The 20,803-nt window shown below is 44.2% G+C and overlaps 1 protein-coding gene across 1 annotated transcript; it reads left to right on the top strand.

Moving 5' to 3' along the window:
• The first annotated feature begins 598 nt into the window (after positions 1 to 598).
• Positions 599 to 19,411, top strand: LOC105906496 (dysbindin domain-containing protein 1). Its single transcript, XM_012834649.3, has 4 exons — positions 599 to 1,014; positions 4,375 to 4,518; positions 11,368 to 11,505; positions 18,595 to 19,411. Exons 1-4 carry the CDS (start codon positions 984 to 986, stop codon positions 18,747 to 18,749), a joined length of 468 nt encoding a protein of 155 aa, XP_012690103.1. The 5' UTR covers positions 599 to 983; the 3' UTR covers positions 18,750 to 19,411.
• Positions 19,412 to 20,803: the final 1,392 nt, after the last annotated feature.

The following is a 20,803-nucleotide window of genomic DNA, read 5'->3' as shown; positions in this document are numbered from 1 at the left end:
TCTCCTGAGTAAGCAACTGAGAATGGTATTTGAACCTCTCTTAGGGCTTTTAATGGGCAGCTACTTTATTCACTCCACTGTAAATTTCACAGTTAGTCTTTCAGTTAGAGCTTAGTTGGCTTTAGCTAGACCTTATCATAGCACAGATTATTATTACGTCATTGTGGAATGCATTGAAAACAGGCAGGCAGTTGACTTGCAGAGAGAGCAGACAGTGTGTCTCTCTTCTGACACCATGAGCACTAAATGGACCAGTGGACCTAGTGCTGTGCAGACGTCTATGTCTTTATTAAAAGGCAGGACACATACAATAATAAATCCTGTCACTTCAGTCCACTCCCTCCTCCGTGCCTTCTCCCCACCCAATGCCCCAGTATCACCACTCTCACCATCCCCCCTCACTCCATCTGGGCACTCTGCCAGTGGGCTCCGCGTGCTCTCTCTGTCTATCTCTGTGTCTCTCTCTCTCTAGATCTCTCTGTATTCTGCATTGGCCAAGCTCATTTACAATGCACTGCTTACCGAGCAAAGTAGACCTGGCATATGTAGTGTGATGTCGCTCTCAGTCCCTCCTCTCTTTCCCTCTCTCTCTCTTTCACTCTCTCTCTCTCTCACTGACTTATCCCATGCTCACTCACTTTTTCAGTCAGACAGTGAGGAAACGGTGTGCAGTGCATCCCCAGGCTGATTGCATGAAGGACTAGAGGGGATCACAATCATCAAGCAGTGAGGCAGAGAACAGATTACCAGCAAGGGAGAGAGAAATAACCCCCTCATAAAAACAAAAGAAACAGGAGCAGTTGTGAGGACGCTCACTGTAAAAAGGAGGGGGCGTTGATCACATACACACTCTCACACCCTTGTCTCTCCCGTCCTCTCCCTCTCCCGCTCCCTCTCTCTCTCTCTTTCTCTCCGTCTGTGTGCTTTTCCCCACTCTCATGCAGCTGCTCTAGTGAGCAGTTCGGCGCGCTCGGCTCGGCTGGATGGAGGCACAGGGAGGGGCGGGAAGCCCAGGTAAGTACCGGCACTTTCTTCACAGCAAACTGCCAGCTGCTTTTATTTTTGTGGTTTTCGAGAAATGGTGAAATTATTTTAAACAAATGTGACCAATTTTGATATGCTGTGCAAAAGAAATGTGCTTTTGATTATGGTTTGACTGTGGTATGGTCTGTACAGTACCTTTCTGTGGAACTTCTATAAACAGTGGTAAGCCTGGGAAGGGAGATAAAGAGTAGCACGTGTTAGTAAGGGTGAGCTAATAGGGTTTCTATGTTGAAAGAGAAAAGGTGAAATCACTCCTTTGCTCCACGCTTTGAATAATGAAGTGCTGTCTTTCAAAATGATGATTTCCAGGCAAAAGAACCTTCACCGACTCCATCTAAAGCAGGTCATTAAGCCAACAAAAGTGCTGTCACAGGGTGAGACTAACTACAAATTGCTGTTGGTCCGGGCCCGTGAGGCTAAGATTGATTTTATTGAGCAGAGGTGTTAAGTTTGAGCAAGGCACTGTTGTAAACACAATTACAGAGATGGCTGGAGCCCGAAATTGCTGATTCAGAGAGAGGCATGCATGAAGGCTGAGAACTATGGTAGTAGTGGCTTGAAATGTGAGTCTTTGAAAGATAAAGTGCGTGCCAGTCACAACCCTCTACCGCTGACATCACTTCAGAATGCCACTGTTCAGGGGTCACACCATATACAGACTTTAGGGATGTTTAAACTCTGTGTGTGCCAGTCACAACCCGCCGGCATCATTTCAGAATGCCACTGTTCAGGAGGCGGGCCGTACACACTAACATGCCAACTTCTAACAAGGAGGCTCATCAGGGCCAAATGGAGCCTGAGCTTGTGGTCCGAGGCTGACCATGATGGTCATTTAAGAATAGACAGACAGGTGTAGGAGAGTAGGAGGGTCTCAGCTGACTGCAAAGGAGAGGCCTTACCTCAGTGGGGAGGCATCGACTGAGAGTGCTCTTGCGGAAATTAACCGCTTAGCTTGAGGCTCCATCCTTTACTTTAACTATAAGCAGTTGTGCTGCCCCTCGTCACTGATACATGCCATCACATGATCACACTGATACACGCCATCATCTTCTATGATCAAAGAACCTCAGTCTCTGTATCTTATTTATTTATATTTTTGTTCATTAATGAAAAGAAAAATTCTTAATTCAAATAATCAAGATGTATACTAACAAGTTGAACAAAGCCGTTTGCTTAAAGACGGCAACAAACGGGTGAAGTACCATGGTGGATAAACTCTCTCCAGTGTACAGTCATCCATGACTTAAATTAGAGGAACAAGGAGGACTTGCTTCGCCCTTCGTTTGCTTTGATTACAGCTCCATAAACAAATCAATACTTACCCAGTGATCTGTGCACCCTCTGCGCATGAAGACTCTTTTGTGCCCACACTACATTCTTTGTACTTTTAACTAAGATTCCCTGTAAAATCAGGACAGAATCAGTATTATTTTGGAACGTCCGACAGAATTTCATACAATATTTCTAGTAATGTTAAAACCTGCTATATCTGTCTCCCAGGTTTGGCTATTGCCACGCAGAGAAGAACAGTGATGATGGAAGAACTGATAGAACGAGCAAGTATACTCAGCTGAGCCGGGAGTCAATGAAGGGTGTTTGGGTGGGGTGGCAGTAAACTGGGCACTGGTATGTTGTTGTGATTTTCAGCTCATTGCTGCAACACCACTGGCAGAGACAAAGTACCTTCATGTGAAAAGACTTTGGGAAGACCAACTGTGTCTGTGTCTGTCTCTACAAATGTGTCTGTTTTTGAGAGAGAAAAGACACATTCTGATGTGCGTGTTCATGTTTACATAGTGAATAGTGTGAGATCTTGATGAGGGCACGAGAGGAGAGGCAGGGAACACTTTGGTTTGGGTTTTCAGAGGTCCTTCGTGTTATTGATCACAGCCATAAACCAGGCATGAACAGTGTCACATGCAGCTTTGTTCATCTCTAAAGTATGGGTCTATACAATAGCTGAACCAGCCGTTCTCCATTTCTCTTAACTGGATGCCAATTCTGACCGGATAAACAGCATCCAGTCACATCCAGCCTCTTCCAGGTCACCTCAATCAAATGCCCTCCTAAAATGATCCTCTCCAAACTCATACAAACTTCTTTTTACGATCTAATTTGAGATGTGTTCTGGGGATTTTGAGGGATACGTGGTGCTGTGATTCAGGAATATTAATATATTATTCTTCATTTTGAGCATTTAAAGCTCATTGAAATTGTGTCCATCTGTCCTTTTCATCATTTACAAAGATTATGAAATAGTTAAATATAACCTCTGAGAAGGCAATGAGCGATTTGTTTTAAGTAGTCTACTGAGCAATAAGCAGCTACCTACTTGTGCTACATACATCATCATTTTACAAAACTGAATGTCTTGAGACAGCTTTGTAACGTGGTAGCAAAATTAAGTGAACATACAATTCTATTCTTAGTACCCTGTTGCTCAAGAACATTAACTCAACATGAACACAGATAGCCATAGCCAACACCTGACTTAGGAATGCCTTGGGCATGACATTCTCTTATAGTAGCACCTCAACAGCTATCAAGTGCAAAAACAATACCTCCACCAGATGTCTGAAATCCTAACAGCTTCTTTCTGCTTTTGACTGGTCATTTGAGCAGCCTGTAACATCACCACTTTTGGGCCAGGCATTTGTTAAAGTGGGTGTGTCTGTGTGTGCATGCATGTGCATTAGCTGAAGAAAAAAAAAGAATCATTCAGATCTTTGTGTGTTTGCATATTTATTTGTATGAATCTAACCTGTCGACATAAGTCTCTTTTACAAAAGGAATTAAAATTATAAAATATAAAAAAGTATAATTTTATGAAGGTGCCACGTGGCCCACCTATTAAAATACACCACCGCCCCGAATACATCAATAATTCATAATCATAAAATGAACATTGTTCAGTATGTCATGCAGGCAGTGGCATTGAGGTGAGTGTTTGGTTCATCTGTCTGTTGGCACTGTTCAGTAAGAAGTTAACTTTTGAGCTTTGCTTGCTATCTGGCATGGCACATGGCAGACAGACAACTGTAGAATTGCTTTATACCCACACAGATACTTGCATGGTAAATGTGTGGAAGATTGATAACAGTGTGAGGGAGGAAACACATTATGAATGAGTTCAGATTTAAAATTTAAGATGGACTCCACATTACCTCAGAACGTCTTGCAACTTTTCCTCATTCCGACTGTAGCAGACAGTTGCCGTAAGGCCTAGCGTTGCTCATTTTGGCCTAGAGATGGAGCCTGTCATATTTGTGACAGTGAAAGTGAAAATCAAATCACAGTGGAATGGATCGTTGACATGTCTTTGCTTGACAGAGCCCAACAAAGACATCCAGAAACTGCTGAAGCCTTCCAGCTCAGGGGACCTGTCCAAAGAGCCATCCCAGCATCCCGCGGGGGAGGAGGAGGGATGCCTCCTCGGGCACAACTCAAGCCTTCTGCATATCACCGAGAGAAGACGTGAGTAGACCCAGAAATCTGGGCTGATGGGGAAGATGGGGTGGGGTGGGTGATCTATTATGGCTGAGTCATGGTTGTTGGAATAGAATTGTCCCACAGCCCACAGGATGCAGTACTTTTCCTAACTTAGCCATGTTATTTGTGTTTTGTGTAAGATTAATGAATGGACGTAGACACGTCGTTGTTTTATCGGGTCGGGTGATATACTGGCATGGCAAATGCAGACGAGAAAACACACACACACACACACCTAGAACTACAGTATATAAACACAAGTAAAGGGGAGGAAATAATAATATGTTGTCCTTATTATTTACTGGTCCCAAAGGAGACACTCACTCAACTCCAGACATAAACTTGTCCATGTCAAGGTATCATGATGTATCCTAGTCGGCCTCTGGCAGTCCAGTCTATCTTCAGTTCCCATTTCAACTGATAAAAACATTTGTCTTCCCCGTGACATGGTGTATCTGGCACATATTTTGTCATGGCAGGGATGCTCTCACACCATATTAGAGAGAGTTTGGTCCCTCTCCTGAGGGGTGAGTCATTCTTGGAGCAAAACAGGGTGCATCCAAATGCCCTGCAGGACAGACAGACAGTCAGTCTCTCTCTCTCTCTCTCTCTCTCTCTCTCTCTCTCTCTCTCTCTCTCTCTCTCTCTCTCTCTCTCTCTCTCTCTCTCTCTCTCTCTCTCTCTCTCTCTCTCTCTCTCTCTCTCTCTCTCTCTCTCGGCCACCCAGCTCAGGGGGCTCAAAAGCGTGATTGTGTCCAGCAGCAGAAGTCCTCTCTTGTCCCTGTGATGCTGCTGAGACCAAAAACACAACACACAAGGCAGCCATTATCCACCAGGGCTTCAGAACACACATTCAGAAGACAAGAGGCAGATCCTGTGTTCATCGCCAAAGCACGAAGCTCCATGCTAAGACCCTGCTCCGGAATAGGCCGCCAAGTGATGCTACTGTGAGAGGAAAGCAGAGAGAGATGTTAGCATACCAATTCATTTCTTTCAGGTTCATAAGCACATAACTGTTCTCTTTTAAAGAATGCGAGATGACAGTGCACATTTTTTTCCTGTTCCATTTGATATTCGTCTCTTGAACCACAGTGGGTCCCATGAGCCTGGGGTACCCTCTGGCTCTTGTGGCCCAGAAAATGTAATCTAACATGCAGGCAGTTATACTTAACTAGCTTTATTAAATTTGTTCCCTTAGTTTGCAAAAGCACAGTGGTACATTATACTACGGTATGACCCATAACGAAGCCCTTCATCCTGGATTTAGCTCTCTCCATAGGCAGACACACACGTACACACACACACACACACACACACACACAGGCCCGGGGTGGGTAATCGGGAGAATCGGGAGAGTTCCCGGTAGGCCGCTTCACTTCTGGGCCGGTCGAGAATTTAATTTTTTGACATTTGTCACGTTAGTCCATTTTTTCTTAAAGTAGGCTACACACGTTCCGCATTCTGACACCGCAGCCTAGGCATGGGTTGTACCATGCGATGGAGTTATCCCCTCCCAAATAGAGTTGGTTGGGTCCATAGCCCGTCTTTTCCAAAAAGTTTTCTCAGATAGACTGCCGATAGCTGGGCCGGCCCTACCGCAACGATACGTGTCAGGGAGGATGGATGGGAGGAAGAGGGGCTGAAAAATCCAGGTTGAAAAAAAGAAAGGCATTGGAGGAGGATGCTGCCAAATGTGCCAAGCTTACCGATTTATTTTCAAGAGGACATACACAAGTGGCAACTGGTAAAGAGAGACATAGGCCTACTGATTAGCAACGTAACTATTTGGCTAACGTTGCGTTGGTTGGTTCAATGGCAATGTTCCGAAAGCCCATTATTCTGACAGCCCGCTGTTCCGAAATTCAGCAGTCAGCACAGCAACGTGAACCACTGTAGCCCACATGCACATCCGAATGAGTCACACAATCATAAACATATGAATGCATTTATTACACAAGCATGAACTTTAATTCAGAATATTATTATACACACATGGCATTTGCATCGCGATGATACAAAAATACTTTTATGATAGCCAACGCATGCATGCTTTGTCAGTGCTTGACTAAATCTGCGTAATGTCCTGCGACAATCTGCTGGTGATTTCCTTCGCACGAGTGGTATCCCATATTCAAAAGCAGAGTAGGCTAAGTTAACAAATATTTCCTAGGAAAAGTTATATGCGTGATAGCCCGGTGAGCGTCACCGCTCCGCTGCGCAAACTAAATGCCGTGTGTGTTTTGTGCCACTTAAAATATTTCTAAATTATGCCAGGGGGACTATTTTTCGGAATATTGAGATTTCGGAATATCGGGCTTTCGGAACACTGGGCCGTCCCCGCGTTGGTTAATATCGTTGTAGCGTTGTCAACCTATTCGCAAGCAAAATATTACCAGAGATGGAGCTTGAAAGCAGGACCTGTTCCTCCTGCAAAAACAGTGCCATTTGTGTCGATTTAATACTCTCACAGTACAACCTCCTCACGGATGCTTATCATGTCATTGGGGTTAGCATATAAGTTTCTGTTGACTTTGTCCATCACACAGGTTGCATGTGAGAGAAGCTTCTCAACCTTAACATTTGTGAAGAATAGGTTACGAAGCTCATTGAGTCAGGACAACTTGGAGGCTTTCATGTTAATGTGCACAGAGAAGGAAATCCTCATGTCTATAAGCAACGACACAGTTATAGATAAAGTGGCTGAAACCAGTGCACTGCTTAGGCGGTTACTGATGCTGTAGATGCTGTTGGTGCTATTTGCAATGTAACTGTATACTGTACTGTGAGTTGAACTGTAAACATTAGTTCAATATGCCTCTTTGTTGAAGAGTGGGATACGTTTCAAATGCTTTATTTATTTATTTCTGCTTTTGTTAATTTATCAACCTATCCTTGTGGAATATTTTTTGTTAACTTCTCAGCCTAAGTGGATTATTATTTAACCTTTACATTATTTGTTGAACCATGGTATTAATAAAAAAAAACTACAGGATAGTAAGAGCTGAACTGTTGCTTCATTTATCCAATTTCCACTACCGTGAAAAAAGTGGGCTGAAATTCCCGGGCTGAAAAGTGGCCCCACTCCGGCCCTGCACACACACACACACACACACACACAAAGTCATAGTTTTGACCTTTGAATGGCTGCTCTATTATTTACCGATGGAGTCAGTAGTCTTTCTATTCCGCAACTCCATTTGGCTCATTATTGGCTTATTACTGTCCTTCTAAACTAAGTAATATGAAGCCAGGCTAATGCCTGTTTCTTGACAGTACTTGTCAGTGAAACAACCCATAGCAACTCAGAACTGAAGCCATTGCTTCCAAAATAATTGTGTGGCAGCCATGTTAATTCAACAAGCTGCATCCTCCTTCTCCATTTCTTTGTCCTTCTCATTATCCTTACCTCGCCTCCAGCTAGGCTCACCACACTCACCACACTCACCACACTCCAAACCCCCCCCCCCCCCCCCCCCCTTCACGGCCAGCCATGGCTTTCTCTGCCAGCTCAGCGGGCTCTTCTCAGCCTGAGAGCGTCTCAGTGCTCAGAACAACCACGGTTAGTGACGTTGTAATTCTGGCAGAGTCATAGCCAACAGTGACTGTCATTGGCATAAGGGGGGACTGCTTGAGAAACAGGTGCTAGTGGCTGCGCTATGGAAGCAGTCATTAACTTGACGAAGCCTCCTTATCAGAACAAAAGGGCAACATTTGGCGCTGTGAAAACAGGGTTTTAGAGTGACAGATAAAGGTACGTTTTGTCCGGTCCACTACCTTTCCTCGTTTTTTTAAAGGCAGTCGCGGTCCCCCTCCATAACTCACAGATATAGCTGCAAGGGAAAATGGGTTACTCAATTGAATCAATAATTCAAAGAGCACTGTGGTGGGAAAAGGAGGGGTGGAAGAAGGGTCAAACGATAAACAAAGGAGGGAGGGGTGTGTAGACAGACTCCAAAAGGAGGCATATTTGAAGCACATTGGTAGATTTAGTCTCTGCCCACTTTTTAAATATCTGGCTCTCACACCTGGTATCGCCCCCGCCCCCGCCCCCACCCCCACCCCCCTTCTTTCTTCCTCTGTCTCTCCTTCCCACCCACCCTCACGGTCAGCTAGAGCCTCAGAGACGGAGACAGTGCTGTAGGCGGCCATTCTCCTGTCTCCCAGGGGAGCTCCCTTGCTCAGGGCATACTGATCTTCCTCACTCTTCAGCTGCTGGAGAGTGGAGGCTACTGGGGCTCGAATCGGAAACAATAGAAGGAGCGGCCCACTCAGTCATCACAAGGACGTGCACGTGTAGTATAGGAGTGCTCCATGAGATTGACTTCAGAAATAAAAAACAGTACACCCTCAGTTTTCATAGGATCTGGCTCATCAGTCAGGTAAAGAGTGAAGGCAGAAAACCTGCTTCTTTAGGGTTTGAGCCAGAACCATTTCAAAGTAGAACTGCATCAAAGTTAAAATGCATATTTTCGCTGCAGCTGGCTACACTTGTCACTCATTAAAGTTAAGGGCCATGTCAGGAACTGAGTAACTTTCTCTGTTCATATGATGAAAATTGTACTTCCATCACTAATACATGCAAGGTACATTGTTATTTGCAATGGCCTTTTAGTTCAGTACTATGTTTGAAGTACTGGCATGCAACATTCTATGCGGGTAGAGTTAGGATGCCAAGGAGTGTCAGAAGTGGTGGTGACTGCTGTAGTAGAGACTTGTTTTACCTCTGCATCACTGCATCCAACGACAGAGTAAGCTACCAGTTCGTGCCTTTGTGCATGAGAAAATACAATTGATAGTGGGGCTGATGAATGAACTGGACCATGCAAGAGGCCACTGGAGGCTGCAAGAGGCTGTAAGGAACACCAGCCAGCCTCCAACACAGAGCCAAAAAGCTTTCACATCCTTATCATCATAATTAATAGCTAATCACCAAAGCAGCTAAAAGAGCAATGCATTGCTTGCTAATCAGGCTCCCTGACCTTCATCAGAGCCTGGAATGACCACTGCGCCTGAGGTGGATTTCTGTGTGTGTGTGTGTGTGTGTGTGTGTGTGTGTGTGTGTGTGTGTGTGTGTCCGTGTGTGTGTGTGTCTGTGTATGTGCGTGCATGAGTCCGTGCCTGTGAGTCTGCGTTGCAAGAGGGTAGGCAGAGCTTAACTGGAAGATAAAGGGAGGGGTTGTCACCATGTTAATGGTGGGGCACATTAGCGAAAGGAAAGGTGAGCAAAAGCGTTCAACTTCCCCCTCCTCTCTAATTCCCCCCGGGTGGAGACAGCTCATTAGGGGGACTTCAAAAGGCAACAGCCCACCACCCGTCTGTCTGCCTGCCTGTCTCCCTTCTTTACTAATGCAGAAGCAGAAGGAGCAGACTGGGTGTCTTCAAAGCACTCTCATATTAGCAACGGGGGGGACGTGGGTTGTGGAGAGAGTTTGATAACGGAGTTGTGGTTTAAAAACAGAAGAAGAACCTCCAGTGATTTCAGTCTCGCACTCCAAACCATTTAGCTCATAGATAACACCGTGAGTAATACCTATCACCCTAGTGGGTTTTTCCTCAAAAATCATCATTACTCAGTGGCATTACCAGAAGGTGTGTTTACTCTGTTTTGCTTTTGACTACTCCGCAGTCTTGGGGTATAATATGTCTAGAACATTCTGTAGCTCAGCAAGTGGGCCATACAGCAATACTAATGAATCACCTTGCAGTCTGGTGTACCCTGCATGCATATAAAAATGTAGGAGTACAGTTAGCACAGCTACACTGAAAAGTTACGGTTTGAAGGCATCACTAGCTCACTCACTCACTCACTCGCAGGCGGTTGCAGATGCCCTGCTAACCCCATTTCTGGGTTAAAGACCCACTGCCTGCGGCCATGGGAGAGGTTTGGCCGAGTGTGGTATGCAGCTCAGCTCAGCCTCCATTGTCTGCCTGTGAAACTCGCTGGGGGGCTCTACAAGTCAGACCTGACATCTCTCCCACTGCGCTCCCAGACACACACACACACACACACACACACACACACGGCACACACACACACACACACACAAACACACACACACACGGCACACACACACACACACACACACACACACACACACACGGCACACACACACACACACACACACACCACACACACACACGGCACACACGCGCACACACACACACACACGCGGCACACACACACGGCACACACACACACACACACACGCAAAAACACTCCACCTCCCAGCTCTTCTTGCCTTTCTTTATTCTTCGAACACAGCAGGGACCCAAGGCTTGAAATGAATCCTGGAAATAGAATTTGAGCAAATATAAATAAAATTATGACACTGCAATGTTTGATGTTGAATTGACTGTGTAAAAATGTTTCTCTCAGTATGTTAAAAAAGGTAAAGGAGAGGTGGGTAAGCCAAGTTATTTTTGCCCAGCGATTATACTTTACAGCAGGAAAAAGTAGTCCCAACTTCATTTACATACCCTTCAAAATGTTGTGTATTGCTTGACATAATCAGGCGATTACAATAATACATTTTCTAAAAAGGATGGTGGCTCAGCTTTCCCACAGGAGGAACTGCCCCACTCTACCACAAAGGAAAATACTGTTACCTTTTAAAGTCATGATCCAGTATCAAGTTTCCATCTCCAGCTTCCATCATGACCAAATCAGGACGAAACACTAAAACCGCTTCTCATGTTCTAGTACCATACTGCATACTGCTGTAATAGTATAGGTAAGTTAGTCAATCTATTACAGCATTAGTGCCAGATCTTTATCCCTGATGACCATTTAAGTGTAATGTTGGCCACCCCTGACCTCTTCTCTCTGCTCCACAGAGCCACTTAGCAGTGTGTCCTCGCTGGAGGTGCACTTTGACCTCCTGGACCTAACCGAGCTCACAGACATGTCTGACCAGGAGCTCGCTGAGGTGTTCGCCGACTCTGATGAGGAGAACCACAACGAGTGTCTAGCAAGTAAGTGCCACCACGCAAACACAGGGTTGCTAATGAATATAGCACACCCGCCGTGTCTGTGCAGATGCTGTCCTGAGGTGGGTAAATATACAGTCACAACACACACAGCACTGTTTAGATGTAAACCAACTAACCGCTGCTGGGTGTTGTTGTCAAGTTAAAAACAGATATTAAAAATAGAAAAAATGAAAAAAAAAATGAATTTGAATATTCCTGACTTGACTTTAAATGACGTAAAACTAACATAACACCTAATGGAATGTGTCAAGTAAGATATAATGGAATAATGAGAGTCTGATCATTTCATAAAATGATAATTTGAGAGCTTGCTTCACAGTTGTGGGATTAGCCATATAACATAAGGATATGCTTGCATTATGTCAGTTAGCCTTTTTCCTTGATTGAACTTAATGGTGCAGGAACCTAGACATGGCTGATGGAGGCTGTCATGCCTTTTGTTTCCATAATGATGAAAAAGGGCATACGTTTTTAAGGGGGACCTAGAGTTGTTGAATCCTGGAAATAAAGAACGCTAAGAAACCAATCCATGTCTCAGAATGCTAAACAGCGAGATCACTCAAGGTCAGTTCCACCGCACTGTCTCAATCAGTGGCACAGATCTTTGTAATATCATTAGGCGGCCATTTATAGTCCAGCTCTTGCTCCTCTGGAAGTATGTTTGCGCTAATTCACAGACAGTGCTCTCTTTCAGGGGATAGAATGCCACTAAATTAATACGTTCGTCATCAAAGAATAAGTTCTATGGTTTTGCGGACCAGACTAGTCGTAAACTGGGGAGGCCAACGTGGAGAATCAGTGGCAAATTGCTGTTACCTTGTTTTCCTCCCTGCTCTCCCTGTTTAAACAGAGAATCTACTGAGCAAACAGTAAACACCTAATCTACATCAGGCAGAGGTGCTTGAGATTAACCTACCATCAAGGACATGTCAATTCAACATAAGTGGCTGACACCTAAACTCAATATATCAACAGAGCCAAAGAGCACCCTATATTTTATTTATAACGGCAAAGGTCAACTGCATATAGGACCCATCTATCTGTCCTTGGCAGGGGTGGGAAGATGACTTTTGAAATGTTATAGGTTACAGATTACTAGTTACCCTAATAAAAAATGTAATAAATTGTGTAACTATTTAAATTACTTCATCAAAGTGATGTAACTTATTATGTTTGATAAAGAATATATTTGCTAATGATGTAACCCCTTTGCAAAACATTTTTATTATTAAGTGTAATTAATTCACATATTTCTCAGTAACTGTAACAGATTACAATTACATTTATTTTGTAATTTAATTACGTAATTCCGTTACATGTAACTATTTAATCCCCAACCCTGATACTTGATACTCAGGATATAGTCTATTCAACACTGCTCACATAGTGTATACATAGTGAGTATAACCATGTTAGGGAATCTTAGACTAGCCCTGTTTTTCTCCGTTTGAGGGGCGACTCCTCCGCTCTCTCAGTCTGGTCTTGTTCCTGATCCCTGGCTGTGACTCCTGAAACATGAACCTTGACCAGGGTCAAAGGTCACAGGCACCAGACTTTCAGCAATGCGTGCCCGTGAGAGAGCGTGCATTCCAAACCCTGGTTGGTGTTTGTGTGCATGTCTGGCTGTGTGTGTTTCTTATGGTGTTGATCATGGTCAGGAGACGCCTGTCACCCAGCGCTGGCGTGCAGCCCTGTCCCTCCGCCCTGTGATCCCCAACTTACTGAACTCCTCCCTCCTGCTGAGCACACACGCACACGCACACGCACACGCACACGCACACGCACACGCACACGCACACACACACACACACACACACACACCACACACAGCCATTGCCATCTTCTAAAGTTACCCCATCCTCCAGGGTTACTATTGTACTGTCAGGTCACCACCTCTTTAATTGCCCTTCCAACCCTTTGCCCCGTCTCCCACCCCTATAACTAAGTCACTGTCAGAGGGTTTGTGTGGTTTGACTTAAAGTTGTGTCAGTGCTGCTGTAGCTGCTTCTGTTGCTGCTGCCTCACAGAAGGCTTTAAATGCCCTAAATGAATGGGTCCCTGAGCTCTAGTGAACATTATCACCCTGACAGCACACCTGCACCGTACCGCCCATATATAAGCCAGCCTGCAGCTGCTGCTGTGTAGACGATCAGACAGTAAAACTCACATTAGTTTTAAAAGGAGCCAAACCGCGCAGCAGCCAAGCTGATGCGGGCTGATTTAATAGCACTGACACTGAATAAATAGACCGTAAAACTGTCAGTGAGGGAACACGATAACCATGCCTCACTCCCAGCTCTGTGTGAAGATAACAGTTGCAGTGGAGGGAGGGCAGAACATAAAGACTAAAAAGACACTATAAAGCACAGTGAGTGAAAAACTTAAGAGGAGCACAAAGACGCTCAAAAAGTGAGCTCCTGGTATTCACAGCCTGCACGGGACTTGGGTGTTGTACTTGATGACTCACTGAACTTATCTCACACAATATGCTTCAATTTCTTGTGCAGGCCCTGGTTATTTCTAAACTAAACTATTGCGATTCAATTTTAACGCGCCTGCCTGCATGTCTAATGAGACCGTTGCATATTATTCAGTCTGGCTGTGGCGTCGTGTTTGGTGTTTGATCCGCCTAAGAGGACACATGTAACTCCTCTGTTGGTCTCCCTTCACTGGCTCCCTGTAGCTGCTAGAATTACATTGAAATCCCTCACTCTCGCCTGTAGGACAGCCACTGGATCAGCACCATCTTATTTAACTGCAGTAATAAAAGCACTATTCACGCTCTCGACCACTACCGGCTGTTGTCTTTTCCTTCTGTCAGTAGCAAGACTCTTTTCGTTCGTGGTACCTCGGTGGTGGAATGACCTACCTAGTGCTGGCTGTTCCAGTGACAGCCTGGGTACACTTAACATTAAAACTTAAAAATGCATTTTATTTTTTATTTTTATTTTAAGTGTTAATGTTTTTCTAATGTTTTGTAAATTTCTTTGGGCAAAAGCATCTGCTAAATTCCACAACCATAACACACGAACAAGAACAAGAACAGCAATGCACACTAACACGAGACACAAAAGGGGAACATGAACTACATTCTAAATTCCGACACCACTGCACAATCAAACATTCACATTCTTGCTTACATATTCTGCATTCTGGAAACTAACAGTCTCTGATTATACACATAGAGTCTTTCACCACCCTTGTATGCCACACCTATTCACTTAACTTGCTGAAAGAGGCACTACAGAGTTTTTGTATAAAACTAGCAAACTGAGGAGAAAACAACCAAAAAAACATGCCATTCAAACATCAACAACAGCACAGCTGGCACTGACAAAAGCTAGCTTCTGACTGATGTATAATTGGCTATATGTTCCGCCACGTCGAACTGTGTAAGCCTATACCCCAAACCAAACAGCAATTTACTCGCAAAGCTTTCCCCGTCATTTGCATTTAAGCCTCAGACTACTATGGCCTGTATCAGCTGGTCCTCATTCTGCCAGACCTGTCCTAAAGCCAAGAGTTATGACACCCATTATCCATCTTCAAGACCTGGCGCTTACTGCCACTAATGCAGACCTCTTTAATATCCTCTGTGGTCAGCTGGGCTGGGAAGAGCAGCAGTTTTCACCACAGCCAAAACAAAATCCCTCTCCTCATCCACCATGTTTCTCTCCTTTAATATAAGCCCTCGTGAATCACTCTGCACTGTGCTAATGGCAGGAAGCGTGAGTGGGGGGTTATTCAGAGTCACAGGCAATCAGGGAGTCAGGGAGGCAGCAGCCAAAAGCAGCCAGCCTGAGCGGGGGCTTCCCCATGGGCTTTACTGTTCTACATTGTTCTGTACTCTCTGATGCTCGCACTGTCAGGAACATTACACTACATTCTAAACGGATTTATGTTTATGTTTAATTCAAAATGCAATTGTCCTCTATCTCTGTCTCTCTCTCTTTCTCTCTCTCTCTCCTGACTTCAGTCGTGTAAACGCAAGGAATGGTTTTAAAAGGTGTGTTTTAATGATCGGGACGTAATAGAGAACGGCGATAGAGAGCCAGGTGTGTCTCTCAGTGTGGACCCTGCAGCACAGACCAGCTGACAGAAACTGACAGCTTCAAGCTGTTATGCAGTTGTCAGCACACCTTACCTCAACCACTCCTGAGGCTGTCTGCTCAAACCCTCGTTTTGTATTCAGTACGGCTGTGTTTGTGAAAGCAAGGAAAAGAAAGTGTACGTAAATACTCTAATATGTATTAGATTAAAAGAGAGAGTGTGTGTGTGTGTGTGTGTGTGTGTTTTACTCAGCTGTTTCTTGACCTTAAGTCATCCGAATTCTTAATACCAAAATCTCAGATGAGATGTAGGAGTCCCAGCTGTTGCGTTCTGCATTCTCCAAATCTCCAGTGTCCAGGCCAGTTTTTCAAATCATCCCATCATACAAAGGAAGAACATAATATCATCAAGTCTAGGTGATGTAACATCAGAGATTGACATTCCCTTATCATGTAGACAAGCAAGGGTCAGGGCTGGGGTAACGAGAGAGAGAGAGAGAGAGAGAGAGAGACTTTCGGTGTTGTTCTGTTCTGTGTTGTCAATTCAGTACGAGCATTCGGTGTAAATGGTGGATACTAAATTATTTAAGCCTAACTCTTTTTAAACATAGCAGCTGTTGGTGTTTTCATATGTTTATCAAAAATTTATATTAAAACCAAAACCAGTCAAAAAGAAGAAAAAAACTCAATAAAAGTTGTTTATGCCTTGCTTGTGTGATATATGAGGGTCATTAAACAATGTAATGAAATATTTAGTTTTGTCCCTTGGTCTTATGTCCCATCCCCACCCTTTTGCCCCATCCTCAGGCGTTTTTCTAGAGTATTTAGCAAGTTTGGCATTCTGTAGCAACTAATGGATTCCAGTAACTATTTGTTGTGACAAGATGTTGAGAGTTGGGCTAGTGAAAAGATGCTTGGCACATGGCCCATATTCCACGATTCTACAATTTCTTGGGAATCTTTAGTTCTTTCCTTGCTGTAGAGATCATCAACTCCAACTTAATGCACTGAACGATTGACAAAAACACTGCAATACCTAAACTTTCTTTTGACCTTTGCAATGGGGTTTGCCAAGTGGACAGGGGGAATGCTGATAGTCTATCGGGGTGCTTCCAAATGCTGTGAGTATCATTTTTAGTGAAAGACTGACTCTAAGCAAAGTCAGTCTTCCCATTTAGGGCGGGTCAGCACCGAGCGATTGGAGGAGGCACCCAGCCTCTGATGGTGTGATCTCTGGCCGTCGGAATCCTGCTGAGACACAGCTGCTCCCGCATCCATATTCATGAGTCTGTCAATCAGACAGAGCGCGACGCCCGCAATGTGCCGCGCCACGCCACGTCGGCCAGCTCTGTCTGCCAGACCGCTCGCTGCTGCTCAGCTCACGACCCGACCAACTGGTGTTCTGGAGAGAGCGTGCCAAACCACTCACACACACACACACACACACACACACACACACACACACAAACACCATGCTGAAACGTCCTTATGGACACAAACAGATAAATAATTAGACTGATTAAACTCATAGAAGGCTTTGTGGTGTGGAGGCAGCCAGTGATGAGGACATGGTGTCTCAGTGAGCTGAGCAAGTTGTTGTCCTTCTCATTAAAATGGAGCTGAGGCCCCATCAATCTCTGGAGATCAATATCATGGCACTGGAGCGCATGAGGGAGGAGCATGGCTCAAGAGAGGAATCTACACACACTCTGAGATTTACGGGGGTGGCATTTAGCAGAAAACAGGGCATGATAACTGGACTAAACCACTACTTAACTTTAAGGCTTATACATTCCTAGTTTGTTCAGTACTACGGGTTGCAGGGTTATGCATTATGTAAAGAATAACACATTTTAATGCAATTTAGTTGGGTACAGTTGTTAGTTGTGTCTAACAATGGGATCACTTAATTGAGTTGAGCATGTATGAGAGCATTGCAGTACTTTCCTTACATACTCTTGGTGGGTAGAGGTCCTCTTGTTAAATGAAACAAATAAAAAACTGATCTTTGTGTTTTGATTGTGTGATATATGAGGTGTATTAAATCATATAATCATGTTTTTTGCTTTCACAGCTTTTATATCTGTAAAGGTGGCAGTAGGCGCCACCTGGTGGTAGAATAAAATATGGAACAGAACTACGAGATTTGTTCCTACATATGAATGTAGCCTACATTTTTTTTTTTTTATGAAATAATGTTGATAACATAGATTCAAAGATGATCAAATATTTAGTCTTAAATCACATAGCCATCTAGCTCTGAATATCACATAGACATCTATCTCATCTACCCCCCCCCCCCCCCCCCCACACACACACACACACACACAAAATCGGTGTATGAAACACATTTATTCTCACCCTACCGATAGCACTAGGGAATAGATGTGGCTGACATTGGAGAAAAAGGCAGCCATTTGTCTTTTTCTAATCATCCGATTATGTACTCATTGCCATCAGTAGGATTGATGATGGAGGAATGCACAGCACAGTGCTTATCCAGTCGAAGAGAGCAGTGTATGGATGGCTCTAGGGGTAGTAATCATTATAGCAAAGAGAAATCTAACCAGATCATACCTCCACTTCCTCCAGTCGTTACCTCTCTGGCCCTCTTATCCCAGAGCAATCAGTCTTCCCTTTACTTTATGTTCAATGCACACACACATGGACACACACACAGACATACACACACACTTCTTCCAATCAGCCTGATCACACCACACCCAGTGAAGTCAACTCTGTCACAGGCAGCTCTAAAACCCTCGGAACACTCTTAAATCCTGTCATATTGTTGGCATATTAGCTCTCATATTTCCGTTTTCAGAACTGCACATTAGGCAACAGAGTGTGTTGTGACAAGAAGACATGTTGAGGAATATAACCCCAGAAATATGGAGATGTGAATCATTTTTTCCTCCCATTTGGGATGACCATCCTGTGTTGTTCTTGTGAATGCCCATAAGAACACAAGGGAACTGTTACCTCTCTCTCTCCTCTCTTTCTAATTCCCGTCCCGTTCCAGGTCACCATCACCCCCCTCTACACCGCGGAGGCTACATGCGCTCCCCCTCCTGGACGCGCTGCAGCAAGGGGGAGCAGACGCGCGAGAGGAAGCACCACAGCGACTCCGACAGCACTGAGCCCTACCTGAAGATGGAGCGACCCAAGCATCCCTGACAGGTCTTGACAGGCCCGGAAGATGAGCGGGCGCAGAGCCAGAACCTCGGAGTTCCAGAGCAGATGCCCGTTTCCGGAGGGGAAAGAGAAAAAAGAGATCAAACAATGGTGCTAGAGACACAAGACTGTGGTTATCTTGCTGTGCACTTGTAACGTAAAAAAAAAAAAAAAAAACATTAACAAAGGAAGCAAGTGTGGGTGAACTATAACACATGGAGAGATCCACATGCATACATCAATGAAACGGCATACTTACATCACTATGTGTTCACATTCTCATATTTACTTGGCTTTCTGCGTGAGAGGTGTTGCTCAAAGAATCTGGTGAGGTCTGCAGTTCCTAAGGCAGGAAAACGGTGATTGATACTGGCCATCATGTACAGCAGACAGAGTGCATTCTGTGTTGTCCATCATTCATCCACTGTATGATGACCTGGGAGGCCTTTAATTGGGCTTTGCCAGAAAAGTTGAAACGTGCCATGGCAACTGACAGGAAGTATATTTTTAAAGTGTATGGTTATAATGTAATGTGATGCCTTTTAAACTAGCAGGACCATCTTCAAATCGTATGCGCACATTATAAACACACCACTGTGCATTGTGCAGCATTCCCTTCTGTTAGCATTTGCCAGTTGAAGTAACATAATGGAATGGTGTGGCCAAAGCAAGATGCATTTCATTTCTTGGAAATTGTGTGTATAAATGAATAGCTGGAGAGTTGTAAAAGAACCAATAAAATACTATTTCTTTGCAGCTGAATGTCCATTTGGTAGAGCTTTACATTACTGTATTATAAGATAATTACTCCCCAAATAAAATGAATGTATGATTATAAGATTGGAGCAGTACATCTCCAAAACAAGAAAGGATTAAGCTGAGGTTGGATAACAGAAATTATGTAAATTGATGAGTTTATAGTCCAAGCAGACCAACTGCTCATTTACACCAACACTAATTCACCCTTGTCCGTTAAGTACAGCCCTTTAATATGATCACTTCATGAGCTACATTTCCAGCATGAATCTTTTAAACTGCTTCTCCACCTTTTTGTTACTATTAAAGATAATTCATGTCAAACAAATGTAGATGGTTGTACTAGAGTCCATTTAAGCTTCACATGCAACCTGTATTCCATGTATTCATACTGGCCTTTCCCAGAGACACTGCTGTTGAGCATGGACGGATTATGAATTATGAATTGAATTGAATTGAATTATGAAACCATGGGCCCCTGGGCCTGGACATGTCAAAGAGACCATGACAGAGACATGTTTGCCATTTCAAGGGCATATATAGCATAAGGTCTCTACAAATCGAAAATAAATGAATCGCTGATCACAGTCGCCTTACACTAGCGACACTCTAACAGTCATATGACCGAGAAAAGTAATAAGGCAGGGCTTCCTTTGCCTCTGAACCCTCTGCGCTGGCTGCATTGTCTGTAGTTATGCCCCTGGCTCACATGCACATTTTCTAACACAGTGCAGGTACACTCAATTAAAGCCAACAGCAAATTAACAAAATACACCTCTTTCAACCACAAATAAGAGATACATAACATCGACTTCACGCAGAGGCTCTGGCTTAGGGGACCCCTGAGCTCATGTGCCCCTGGGCCTGGGAGGCCCGTTCGGTAATCCATCCCTGCTGTTGAGCGAGCTACTTGTGTACCCCTAAGTCAGACAGACAGGGGTTATAAGTTTCAGCTTTCAGGGAGCAACAGAGACTCAGCAGGAGGGGATTCCACGGACCTATATAGTGGCACTTAGCACTCTAGAGATAGGAAAGACACTATAGAGACCTTGGGAGCACTGGTGTTGTACATCTCTAAATTAAAACGTCTAACATGGGGGAGTCACGTGGGACCGCCGAGGGTGATGGCTGCCTAAAACTTTCCTCCAGCAAAATCCCCTAATTTTCATGCCAATTCGAAAGTTTAAGCCCAGAATTGATGTTGAAACGATTTGTAAAGTATAGAAAGTACCAAATACGAGTGATTAGGCGTGACTATTCAGTTTTTCCTCCCCTCATGGCATTTACATCGAAGAGTAGAA

The sequence above is a fragment of the Clupea harengus genome, chromosome 6 (genome assembly GCF_900700415.2).
Source record: "Clupea harengus chromosome 6, Ch_v2.0.2, whole genome shotgun sequence".
Lineage (NCBI taxonomy): Eukaryota > Metazoa > Chordata > Actinopteri > Clupeiformes > Clupeidae > Clupea > Clupea harengus.
Note: the sequence above shows the minus strand (reverse complement) of the source record. Positions and strands in the feature narration are given on the sequence as shown.

Bases quoted from the DNA above. Each gene is read 5' to 3' on its own strand.
- LOC105906496 (XM_012834649.3), top strand. From the start codon at position 984: ATGGAGGCACAGGGAGGGGCGGGAAGCCCAG. The intron at 1,015-4,374 runs GTAAGTACCGGC...TTTGCTTGACAG, and splicing joins GGGAGGGGCGGGAAGCCCAG to AGCCCAACAAAGACATCCAG. The intron at 4,519-11,367 runs GTGAGTAGACCC...TCTGCTCCACAG, and splicing joins GCATATCACCGAGAGAAGAC to AGCCACTTAGCAGTGTGTCC.